The 13,705-nt window shown below is 32.9% G+C and overlaps 1 protein-coding gene across 1 annotated transcript in view; it reads left to right on the top strand.

The window, feature by feature from the left end:
• Window positions 1-13,705, top strand: part of LOC129751295 (uncharacterized) — a 31,631-nt gene that overhangs the window by 14,710 nt on the left and 3,216 nt on the right. The window contains exon 3 of the mRNA XM_055746757.1: window positions 13,014-13,682. Coding sequence (XP_055602732.1) covers window positions 13,014-13,682 — 669 coding nt within the window. The remainder of the gene's footprint in view (window positions 1-13,013; window positions 13,683-13,705) is intronic.

Here is a 13,705-nt window from a genome sequence, read left to right as displayed (position 1 = left end):
GGAGGATAGGTCAGGTCTAGCGTCGCAAATCCTGGGAGCTGAACTCGTAGAATTTGCGGATGATGTAGTCCTCTTGGCGAAAGGCTTCTCGACACCAGAGGTACAGCTACATGCCACAGTAGCTATGCAGGCAGTGGAAAACTGGATGCACTCCAAGTGTCTGCGTCTAGCCCACCAAAAAACCGAGATGGTGCTGATCATCAACCTGATCTCACCCCAAACAGGTGCCATGACCGTGTGATATCGTGTCAAAACGCCCAATCAAGTACTTAGGGGTGATGATCGACGACAGTCGAACTCCTCGGCAATCCGAAGTAGCAAAAAGAAGATACTGTCAAGCGTGACCTTGCGTCAATCTTGTGGTACGAAGCGGCGGCCTGGTGGCTGGTCCTGGGAAGACAGTGTAACCTGTAGAGACTTAGCGGTGTTCAGCGGCTGATGAACCCGCAGATTATCAGTGGGTATCGGACCATCTCGTCCGAAGCCGCCTGCGTACTGGCGGGCATCATGCCCATCTAGGTTTTGTTAGAAGACTCGATGTCCAACTGGCAGCAGCTGTGGGGCAGCTCAGCGAGAGGAAGGTGGACTCCACCCTTTGATCCCGCACATCGGGAGGTAAATCGGAAAAGGACAAGGTGAAGTGGACTTCCATATGACGCAATTCCTGACTGGTCATGGATGCTCCAAGAAGTACCACTACCGGTTTGGAAATGTGCCATCGCCATATTGCCCAGCTTACGGTGATGAAAAGAAGACACCCGAACACGTGTTGTTTGTCTGTCCGAGGTTTTGCGGCGGTACGTTCCAACATACTATCCCTATGTGGGCCTGACGCGACTGTCGACAACGTGGTGCAGAGGATGTGCACGGATTCCAGCACTTGGCATGCGGTCAGCGATGGGTTCACCCGGACCATGACTGTCCTGCAGAGGAGCTGGAGTAAACGGCAGTCCGCGAACGGTTTAGGACAGGCTTGGCAAAAGTCATCGTCATGAGGCGTGAAGCTGTGACTGTGAAGCCTCTTGGTCCGTCAAACTCAATTGACTGTTCCTTAACGACCAGTCACTTCATTTGCCAGTCATTCAACCCCCAGTCGTTTGAAGCTAAAAAAAATTCATAGTCAGCATTCACCAATCGCATTCGAACGAGTCGTCCACCGAACTGAAGACGAAAAACGAAACGCATTTATTATTATCGTTACTCCTGCCAGCAAACCGAAGACGACCGAAGACGAAAAAGAAACGCATTTATTATTGTTGTTACTCCTGCCAGCAAGCTCTTTTTCAGTTTTTTATTGCTATTGTTGCTCTCTGCCAGCAAGTCGTTCAATTAGTTGTACCTGCCGTCAGCAGCCGATCGAAGTGTGAAGAGATCCACCAGTCACTCTCAGGAGAAATTTTGACCATGTGTAGGAGCTTCGCCAGTCGATGATGGAGAAATGTTGATTGTTGTCGTGCTTCATCCGTCATGCGAGTAGTGAGGCTCCGTCAATTGAGAACAGTGCCAGTCGTTTGATGAAATAAAACTAGTCGGGTCAAGCGTGACAGGCGAAATTTACCATCACTGGTTTAGGATGACTCCATCGCCGGGGAGCATCCGAGTAGTGTGCATCTGGTCCCTTGATCGAAGCTTCAAAGATAGGGCAATATGTTCTGCGTAGTATAGGTAATGGGTGCGCCGCGCACGGGTGTAGAATACCCCGTCGCCGGGAAGTATCTGAGTAGTGTCGCTTCTTACGGGAGAAACTGCGGGGATACGACAATGGGGCTCGCTGGCGAGTAGAGTGCTTTCGACCCCACGGTTTGAAGCTTCAAAGTTAAAGCTACATCTTCTGCGTAGCGGATGCAGTGGGTACGCCGCTTTCGTCCGTAGGATGCTCCACCTTCGGGGAGTATCTGAGTAGTGCGGTTTCCAACGATTAACCCCTTCTCTTCTGTTTTTATAAAGGTCATAATACAGCTGCCATACTTTACTGGCGTATTCAACAGTGGTTCCGATAAGCCCAACATAAATTGAGACAACAGTACAATGATTCCCTAACTCGTTACAAATCCTACTCACTATACCGTACAAAGAATTAATTTCGGATACGACTAGTTCAACGTATTCCGAGGTACTAAATTCTACTTCTGTTACTCACTTTCCGAGAAAAGGAAGTCAACCTTCCTCTAGAGGCATTGAATTTCAATCTGAAATTGCCACAACACTCTTAAAATATGTAAAGCGCATTTTGTAGAGTCAAGCAATTTCTAAGGTGCCGGAAAGGAAGTAACATTTTCAGGTCATCCGTGTATATCAGAACGAACACGTCATGCAGCACACTGGGAAACTCGTTCGAAACAGTAGCGAAAAGAAGGGGTCCCAAGTGACTCCCTTGCGGTACGCAGCTGTTGACCGAGAATACACAGCATTTTGCATTCTATATCTTCACAAATTGGACCGTTACTGTCAGGTACGAACGTTGCCACTGAAGACGAATGCCGTTGGTCACATTTTTACACATAACTGACAGGAGAGAATGCCTGTACATCACGTTAAAATCTTTCGACATGTCGGTATATACGACATCGATTTGTGATCCCTGTGGTATCCATTGTGAAATTCGCGAGACGAACTCTGCAAAGTTCGTAACTGTTGATCGCTTTAAAAAAAAACCAACATCTACTAAGACACTTAGACATTGTTTAAGAAAAAAATCCAAGTCCACTACCTTCGGATTCAAAGAGCAGCAATGTTTTTCGTCGAACATCCTTGATCGGTATTCTCAGCTCAGAAATGGCTTCTGTGCTGGTTTGGAATCCTTTGTAGTTTTGTAACTACATCGTTTATGCTGTGAATGCTTTCTTGAAACAAAAGTATCTCTTCTCTCTCAGTTGTAGCAATTGTTTTTAAAGTATTGATTTTTAAAAGCATAACCATATGTCGACTGACAGCTCCGGATTGCGTCATTCTTTATTTTCCTAACGCCTTGTGACGTTCCTTACTGAGCATTACAGCACTTTCTTACGCTTCCCTCGTCCCTTGTGTAATAAGATCAGGATTTAAGAGCTAAATTTAGCACCAACTAAAGCCAAAATGAGGCTTTAATGCCCCTTTAGCTAATCTCCATGGGTGACTTTAATCCTGTAATATGTTGTATTCCATTTATCAGCAAAAATATCTGCAAAGCTTTCCGCGACACTGTTTCACGGGTGAATAATAGGGATCAATCGATTTTGTGTTTTCTCCCGGCTTCTTCTACTTCTAACACGTAAGCCAAGCACCACCAGGAAAGTGCATTACGAAGAACGCTAGCTAGCCTCATTATTACATCGACGAGTTGCAACCATATTAAAATTGTAACCGTCCGACATTCCAGTTGTGGGTATATGCATCTGCGTGTTTATACAATCAGTCAGCCAGTGATGAGCATATTGTCACTTGGCTAAAACTGCGCACAAGAAATTATAGACGGACGGCTATCAGGCACGTTCACTTTTTCTCCCCTCGCTTTTTCCCAGACACCGATTATTTTTTGCATTGCCGTCATACTTTCAAACTGTGCTACAGATTTCGTCGTAACTGCAATTCAATGCGGGTCTACCAGCATCAGCCCGGTTCCGATCGGATTTACTGACCTACCGTTTAAAAATCAAGAACACATGTTGTTACACGCAGATTTCATCTGGCTGGGGTATTGGAGAACAAGTTGGTTCATTATTGCTGTACTAATTATCGGTATTCAATGAATTATTAGTTCCCAGATACTTCTGGAATAACATTCGATATGGTGTACCTAATTACAAATTTTAGAAAGAAAAAAATCGTACCATCCTAATCATGGAATTTGTTTTCAGAAGCTCTCAGTTACTTGTGTACAGATTTGTTGGTTTCGTTTTACCATTTGCAACTGCGGAACTTTTTTTTGCGGAATGCGGATTTGCGAGGAGAAATACGAGATCATGCTATAGAAGTTACACTTCAACTCAGCAGTATTGCAGCAGCAAGTGGATGGGAACAAAAAGGAGTTTTTTTTATTTGTTTTGTTGCATTTCCTATGCGAAATTGATTCCGAACGATCGATTCGCTCGATGAAATTTGTATATCGTTAGCACTTAGCAGCCTAGTCATAATTGTGTGGACATTTGGTTGGAAGTTTAAGCAACTTCAACGTTGAAGGGTTTCAAAGACTAGAACAAGGCCTAAGGCAACGGATAGCACATGGACTATAAAAAGGACTATTATAAGAACTAGGACAACGACTAACATAAATAATTTTAGAAGGGCTAGGACAAGTGATAAGACAATGACTACGAAAAAGTCAAGGAGTTATACTAGGACTAACATAAAGCCTTGAAAAACAAAAAAAAGGACTAGGACCATACAGGACAAGGAAAAGGTGTAGCACAAGGAGTAGAACAAGAATTTGGACAATTTGATTGAGTCTTCGTATTTTTAAGTTTGGCGTTAACGACCTTAAAATATCAGAAACTTTTGAGGATTTGACAGCCATTCCTTATAAAGAAGTTTTAAATATTTTTTCAGAGTATTACTGGATCATCAGAACTTAAAAAAGACAACCAAACCAAACAACCAAAGATATTAAAAAATATACAACCGAAGTAAACAGACAAAAAAAAACATGAAAAATATAACAAAAATAAACAACAAACAAAAAATAACAACCAAAAACAACACTAATTACACAAAATAAGAAAAATATGAAAAAGACAACACAAACCATATTAACAAAAAAGATAATGTAGTAAAGCACAATAAAAAGAAACAAACAACAATAAAGAAAAACAAACAACAATAAAGAAAAACAAACAACAATAAAGAAAAACAAACAACAATAAAGAAAAACAATCAACAATAAAGAAAAACAAACAACAATAAAGAAAAACGAAAACAATAAAGAAAAACAAACAACAATAAAGAAAAACAAACCACAATGAAGAAAAACAAACAACATGCTTGCTTATGCTTATGATACGTACACAGCCAGATCTTGTCAGCATCCCGGTGAATAGTAAAAATACATTTACTATTCATCTTATCAAGGCCGGGCCCACTGTGCAGTATTGGACGCAGAGACGACTGGAACCAGGGGAGGAAGAAACGTGGACAACAGTACCATACGTTCCCATGTTAATTTTATATTTATTCGTTGGGAGCATAGATGCTAAGATATTTCTATGCTCCTTGGTGTTGGGCCTTGCAATTCTTCCTTCAGGGGATGGAAATGAGGTTTTTCTACATGGAGTCCAAAATTTAACAATACAATAATTAAAGAAATTTCTTTAATCATTATACACTGTTTAGTTCTGGATCCCTGTACCTTCGTCTCAGGTCATCGACCATGGTTATAGCGCCATTGCCCGCTTTTGAAAAGATTTGAAAGAGCAGAGAAATTATTAATACAGCACCAAAATCTTTAGAATTTTTCCATTCTAAAAGATTTCAGCGCCAAAAGGAATACATACACATTATGACATACTAAAAACATCAAAAGCAAAATTCTAAAAACAATTATTTATTATAAAATTTAATAACAATGATTAAAACAACGTGTATTGCGCGCAATACATAATATCATTAGTTGTGCGTTATGTTTCCTGTATACATATTTAAACAATTCGGTTGGCATCTACTAGAATTATCAGATTAATAAAAGGTCACAAAATTATGGAAAATCAAGTGTCACGTTGTTCAGCTGTGCGAAAAAAGTGGTGTTTAAAAAAAAACCTATGAAAATGTCAATGAGAAATATATGTATACAGTCAAAATTCAATTTTTTCATCGACGCGACGGTATGAATTCCATTAGGATTTGTCTATGTATCATCTTTTGACTAAGTGTTGGTGAATCTCGTTTTTAATTTTTTTCCCCAGGTTTCAGCTTTTTTGATTTGATAGCATAGGAGATTAAAAGCTTAAATCTGAGAAAAAAGCTTAAATCTGACGAAAAAAAAAAAAAAACCTAAATCTGATAGATGTGCTCCACGAACAATAATTCAATTTTGTATGCAACCAAAACTAGAGAAAAATCAAAGAATTATGGGTATTTGTTATTATTTTTAACATCACAGCTTTGTCAGAGAAAACTCGAAAGAGGGCCTGTTTGCAAAAAAAAAACTTTTTCATTTTGTTAACATCCGCCACCGTGAATGGGATCAAAGCAAGCTGATTTTTTGACACACGCGAGTTTGATTTTTGTTGTGAGAAGAAGAGAGAAAACAAGGAAAGAATAATGATTTGGAACGTGCTCACCAAATTACAGCCTTTGCTTGTGGTCTCCCTGTCTCGACATGTTGAAACACGTCGGAATGTTGAACGGCAGCGAGCGAAGGCGTCATTCTGATTTTTTTCTTCCTATAATATTTCACTTCACTCATTACAAATATTAAAATAATTTATTGCACCAATTCTTTCGTCTCTACATCCAATTTCAACTTTAATTATTTCACTCCCAGCCCAACCATTTTTTTTCAATTTAAATTGCACTTCAATAGATTGATTTTTCCTTCCTTGAATTTCGATTCTTATCACAATTTACACCCGCGGAATCATTATCGAAGAACTTGTTTTCAACATTTTTCGAACAATTTAAAAATTGTTTCTTCGATTTCACTCGGACATATGATGCGTAATATCCAATTGAACTCTTTTATCAGGTCACCACAATGCTAAACTCGAGCACTCCGCGAAACACGATAGCAAGAGCGAAAAAAAAGTCGACCGTACCCGACGAAGACCAAACGCGAACTCCACAATGAAGAAAAACAAACAACAATAAAAAAACAAACAAAAAACACAGAAATAAAAAACATTACAAAAAAAATTTAAAAAAACATGAAAAGAATACAAAACACAACACAAAAATTAAAAAAAAACACCATTAATAAAATAAAACACAAAAAAAAAATACACATTAAATCACAAAAACACACAAACAAAAACAACAATAAGTTTTTTAAAAGCCACAAAAAACCAACAATTAGAAAAAAAACTTTAAAAATTAATAAAAAAACAACAACAAATAAATTGTATGAGCCGTTTCAAATAAAGAATTATAAAAAAAAACAACAACAAATAAAATAACAACATATTAAAAACATAACAACAATTAATTATAAAAAAAACATTCAAAAAAATGAAAATAAAAAATAAGAAAAAACGAGAAAAAACACAAAACAACAACAAATAAAAGAATTTAAAAAAAATTTAAATATGAAGTACAAAAAATATTAAAAAAAAGAATAAAAAATTTAAAATCAACAAAAAATAAAGAAAACCAAAAACAAAAAAATAAATATCAAACAAAATGAAACAACATCAAAAATAAAACAACATCAAAAATAAAACAACAAAAAAAGAAAAACAAAAAACAATTTGGACAAAATAGATAGAAAAAATTCAAGAAACAATTTGTTTTGGTTTTTTAACCAACAAAAAAAAAACTATAAAAATAAAAAGAGAAACACTAATTAAAAAAAAGAAGACCAATTTAAAAAAAAAAAAAAACAACACCAATTTAAATAAAAACCAACACCAATTTAAATAAAAACAACACAAATTTAAAAAAAAAACAACATTAATTAAAAAAAAAAACAAAAATAAAAAAAAACACCAAAATAAAAAAACAACAAAAAATAAATAAATAAACAAAAATAAAAAAAAACAAAAATAAAAAAAAACAAAAATAAAAAATAAACAGAAATAAAAAAAACAACAAACATTACAAAAACAATAAAAATAGAAAAAAACAACAAAAGAAATGAAATTAATAACAAAAAAAATTAAAAACAAAAAAAAATTAAAAACAAAAAAAAATTAAAAACAAAAAAAATTAAAAACAAAAAAAAAATTAAAAACAAAAAAAAACAAAAAAAAATTAAAAACAAAAAAAAAATTAAAAACGAAAAAAAAATTAAAAACAAAAAAAAATTAAAAACAAAAAAAAATTAAAAACAAAAAAAAATTAAAAACAAAGAAAAATAATATTTAAAACAAAAAAATAAATAAAATTAAAAAAAAAAAATTAAAAACAAAAAAAAATAAAATTAAAAACAAAAAAAAATAAAATTAAAAACAAAAAAAAAAATAAAATTAAAAACAAAAAAAAAAAATAAAATTAAAAACAAAAAAAAAAATAAAATTAAAAACAAAAAAAATTAAATTAAAAACAAAAAAAAAAATAAAATTAAAAACAAAAAAAAAATAAAATTAAAAACAAAACAAATAAAATTAAAAACAAAAAAAAAATAAAATTAAAAACAAAAAAAAAATTAAATTGAAAACAAAAAAAAAATAAAACAAACAAAAAAAAATAAAAAAAAACAAAAAAAAAAAAATAAAAAAAAACAAAAAAAAACAAAAAAAAAACAAATAAAAAAATAAAAAATTAAAATAAAAAAAAAACAAAAAAATAATAATAAAAAAAAACAAAAAAATTACACACATAATTAAAAATAAAAATAAAAAAAAACAAAAAAAAATTAAAAATAAAAATAAAAAAAACAAAAAAAATAAAAAAACAACAAAAAAATAAAATTAAAAAAAAAACAAAAAAAAAATAAAAAAAATAAATAAAAAAAATAAATTAAAAAAAAATTAAATTAAAAAAAAACAAACAAAAATTTAAAAAAAAAAATTAAAAATAAACAAAAAAAATTAAAAAAAAAACAAAAAAAAATTTAAAAAAAAACAAAAAAAAATAAAAAAAAACAAAAAAAATATTAAAAAAAAACAAAAAAAAGATTTGAAAAACAAAAAAAAATTTAAAAAATAAAAAAAATTATAAAAAATAAAAAAAATTTAAAATGCATATAAAAAAAATATAAAAAATTATAAAAAATTAATAAATTATAAAAAATAAAAAAATATAAAAAATATAAAAAATAAAAAAATTATGAAAAATAAAAAAGTTTTAAAAAATTAAAAAATTATAAAAAAAAAATTTATATATAGAAAATAGAAATATAAATAAAAAAAACAACATGAAATTAAAAAGAAAAATTACAACTTAAAACATTAAAACATTAAAACAGACAAAAATCAACGGACCAAAAAAAAACAACTATAAATTTATGAAACAAAAAAAAGCAAAAAAAAAAATGAAAACATATATTAAAAAAGAACAAATAATTAAAATACCATCAATCAATTAAAATACAACAGCAACAAAAAAAACGTAATTCAATAGAAATACAAAAAAAAACATAACAAATTATTATTCTTTAAATTTGTTTATTTCAACCGCTTGGAAAATGAAAAAAATTAAATGAAATTAAATTAAAACAACAGAATATAAAACATAAATAACACCTAGAAATCTTATCTTCAAAATAAATCTACTGGGTTGCAGTTATTCCAATTTTTATAAACTTATTTTATAAATAAATCATAAGCAGTAAAAAACCAACATATTTATATTCATTGTTGACCCTCCTGCGTAGTGTACGTTTTTCTCGTTTTCTCATTCCACATCATACTACAGTAATTCTTTCATTACAAAAGGTACCAAAAACTGCAACCAACTTCCAATGCAATTTAAATTAAATTTCTCTCAAAACAGATTCAACGAGAACTTACTGACTTTACTCAACAGAAATCAACGATAATAATCAAGGTTAAAAATATGGCATGGAAACTTCAGAATTAGTCATTTAAATTTTTCGACTTTATATTGTATCCTAAACTATCCTAAACTATACCGATTTGAAAGATCAGTGATCTTATGTTACATGTATTAATGAAGAAATGTTTTTTTTTGTAATTTCTTTATTTGAAACGGCTCATACCTAAAAAAGAAATGAAATGAAAAATTAAAAAAAACGCAGTTAAACAACTGAATTAAAAAATAAACCAAAAATCCAAAAAATTAACAGAAAATTATTCTAAAAATCAACCAAAATATAAAAACAACAAATGATAAAATTAACAATAATTGAAAAGATAAAAAAAATTAATATTAAATTAACAATTCAAACTAAAAAAATGACAACATCATCAACAAACCCAAAAAATACATAGATAAAAACAATGAAAACATAGCTAATAAACTGAATTCACAAAAATACATAAAAATACCATAACAAAACATTGAAAAGAAAGAAACCAACATAGTTTTTTTTCTAAAATTCTCAAAAAACCTCAAAAACAACTACAAAAGACAAAAAAAATTACAAAATTAAAACAACAACTCTATATAACCAAACTACCAAAAAACTACATAAATAAAATAAGATCACAAAACACAAATAACACACGACGTATTACAGGACACGAAATTAACGTTTTTACTAACGGAAAAAGGAATTAAATTTACCTTATTTTTGTCGACCGGTTTCGGGCTCGATGTTGCCCATCTACAGGACGATGTCCGACCCGGTCGACAAAAAAAAGGTAAATTTAATTCCTTTTTCCGTTAGTAAAAACGTTAAGTGTCGTGTCCTGTAATACGTCGTGTGTTATTTGTGTAGCATAAGTTTTTACGTTTAGCACAACCAGTAAAATGAGTAAGATCACAAAAATACAAAAATTGACGAAAAAAAAGAAAAATAAAAAAAGAAAGAAGTAATAATAAACAAACAAAACATAAAAACAGAACCAACAGAAAAAAAAACAAAGAGAAAGATACACAGAAAAAAAACCGAATAAAGAGCAATATATAATACTAGCTGATTTTACCCGGCTATGCTCGGGTTCACATAAAACATTAATCAAAATGAATCGTTTGACTTTTAGAATTTTTATATTAAACTATATCATTATAAGCAATTTTGCGCATCTTTGGCCATTGTTCAGTTTTTTATTGAGATTATTCACTGTGTTTATCGTTTTCATATTATAGAAAAACTTAAAGGTATGAGCTTTAAATTAAAAGACATACAAAATAATTTCCCTTGAAAGCTTATTCATCACGATAAACATTTTTTTCATCCACCATTTTTTAGGAAGCTTGAAAAGATTTGGACTTTTATTTGTTATCTTCAAATGATCAAATTGTTTTGATATCTTTCCCATCCTGCCTCTAATTAAAATCTCATTCCACTTTTCAAGACGGATGATCTCCCTGTACAATGGTATATTAGACCTTTATCTACTTTGAAATTTCTAAACAAACATCCGAATCTGGTTAAACCATGTTGAAGACTCACATTGCATGTTTTAAACTATTTGTGTGCTTTTTTCTCGTTTTCATTTCACAATGTTTTATGAGTACTTGGTCTTAAATGTGAAAGTTCCACATTCAGTTTTTTGAAGTTTTTGAAAACAAACCACCTCTGAACCGAAGTAACCATACTAATTTTATATGTGAGTTACATTTCAATGTTTCTATTCTTGGACATTCATCCCATTAATGCTTGTGAAGTCTGATCAATTTTAAAGATTATTTGTTAAAATTCGCAGTACTAAACGGTTCTACTATAAGTTTTATCTAAATTGGATGGTAGAATTGAACATATTGACTCAAAAGTTATAAATTGGCCAAAGAAATAGAACTGCATAAAACTAAAAGCCTCAGATTTAATTAATAAAAGTTTCATGTAATGGACTTGTTTCCAACGGAACCAAAAGTTTTTCGAGATAATACACGATCAATTTTCTAATCCCCCGTTAAAATTCCCCAACGGCTATTAAAGCGTTGAAATCGAGGCTTTCAACTTATAACTCTGAATCTTATTATTTTTTTTCTTTCTCTATGAGAGATTATAAAAATTCGACAATAGTTGGTTCATAAAAGCTGGAATTTATGAAAGTCGGTTCATTCAGCTGAAGAAGTCAATTCACTGTTCACTGTTCAGTTCACTGTACATTTATGAAGACCTTCAAAGCACTGCGGTGCAGGGGTAAGGAGCACTTTGAAAATCACTACAATTCTATTCAATATATTTCTAACAGGCTAGATGTATTTTTCAATCCAAAATGTAGGCTCATTATTGCATTCAAATATCTCCTACCAGTACCACGTGATTAGAACAGAAGAAGGAATTAAAATACCCGCCAAAATACCCCCTTTAAAATTTTCAAGGATCAGCAAGCTTTGATTTGCTTTCCAGTACACGTGAACTCCTGGACGGTCGTTTCTAATGCCCGGCCCATGGTGATGGTGAAAATAACCCCGCCAAAGGAAAAAAAAAGCGGTTGCCAAAACGGGTGCCATGACTTTTGGTTTGTGTGATTAAAACCGAAAGTTGTATGGGAGGGTCCCTTTTCTTAGGTGGGAGGGGCTCATAACTATTACTAAAACCTTACCCTGGTTCAACTACATCTCTGTACCAAATTTTATGCTGATCGGTTCAGCGGTGTGGATTTGTATAAGGTGCATACAAACAAACAAACATATATAGTCCAACTCATCTTTATATATTAGATGAAAAATTAAAAAATAAAACAATGAATTAGGGTTTTCCTTGAGTTTCATAGCTTTCTATCAAATCGTGTTTTGGAACTTAATGGTATTAAATAGAATTTTATACTGATTAAAATTCCAAAGGAACTATTTTACATGATTTTCTGTTGTTTGGAATATCACTCATAACTAGGCTGACGCACTAGCTAAATTTTCTATCAAATTTATCGGATGATTGGGTGTTCTGAAACACAAAAACATGACTAACTGCGAACATTTTTCTTTAACGCTAAATGCTCTTAATTCACAAGTTCTTGAGTAAGCATTTTAGCGATAATTTGCATTCTTGAGCTAGCGAACACTCGAATAAATTTATACGAAATTGGTTTGTTGATTCATTGAAATTATACTGTTTGGTTTATCAATTCGTTAAACGACTGACATCCAGGCTGATAAATCGATCAAACGTCCGTCAGATCGGTAGAATAAAATGATCTCCCCTAGAAAAAAAACATCACAAATGAAATAGCACAAAACATTCTTTGTTCTTACCTTGAACCTTAAACGAGAGTCTCTCGAACTGATTGCGACCAACTTGATCCAATTTTCCACTATCAGTCTCGTCAAAGTTGCAATTCACATATTAAGATTTTTTCCTCTTTCGCTCCTTCCAGAAATGCCAAGAGCTGCGGCGCCGTCACCCACTGCATCCAGACGGTGTGGGAAAAACAGAAGTACCCGGTCGATAACGACGAGGTGTGCCAGATCTGTCTGGACATGGTCAAGCAGGCCCGGGACCAGCTGGAAAGCAACGAAACCCAGTCGGATCTGAAGGCCGTCTTCGAGGGTTCCTGCAACCTGATTCCGATCAAAATGGTCGCCAAGGAGTGCCGGCAGCTGGTCGATGACTTCATCCCGGAACTGGTGGAAGCTCTTGCTTCGCAGATGAACCCGAACGTGGTCTGTAGCGTAGCTGGACTGTGCAATAATGCGGCTATTGATAAGATGCTGGAAGAAATGCCGGCCGTGAAGCCGAAGGATCGAGCTGATGCCGATGACGAATCGAGCGAGGTAAGCCGGTCGGGTGGATTCAGCTGCGGCAAATGCAATCGAGTTGCTGGACTGATTGCTAGCAAGTTTCATGGCAGCGATCGGGATCAGGTGCTGGAGGGTTTCCTGCGGTTCTGCGGTCAAATGGGATCGTTCTCGGATGGGTGCTCGAGCATTGTGCTTTCCTACTTCAATGAAATCTACGACACCTTGACCCAGCAACTGGATGCCAAGAATGTATGTCACATGAGCGGCGTCTGCTCTGCACAATTCCATCAACATGAGGAAGAAAGGTAAATTTAGTAACTTCTGAAGA

This window comes from Uranotaenia lowii, chromosome 1 (assembly GCF_029784155.1).
Source record: "Uranotaenia lowii strain MFRU-FL chromosome 1, ASM2978415v1, whole genome shotgun sequence".
NCBI lineage: Eukaryota > Metazoa > Arthropoda > Insecta > Diptera > Culicidae > Uranotaenia > Uranotaenia lowii.
The sequence above is the reverse complement of the archived record's forward strand: the minus strand, read 5'-3'. Positions and strand labels throughout refer to the sequence as shown.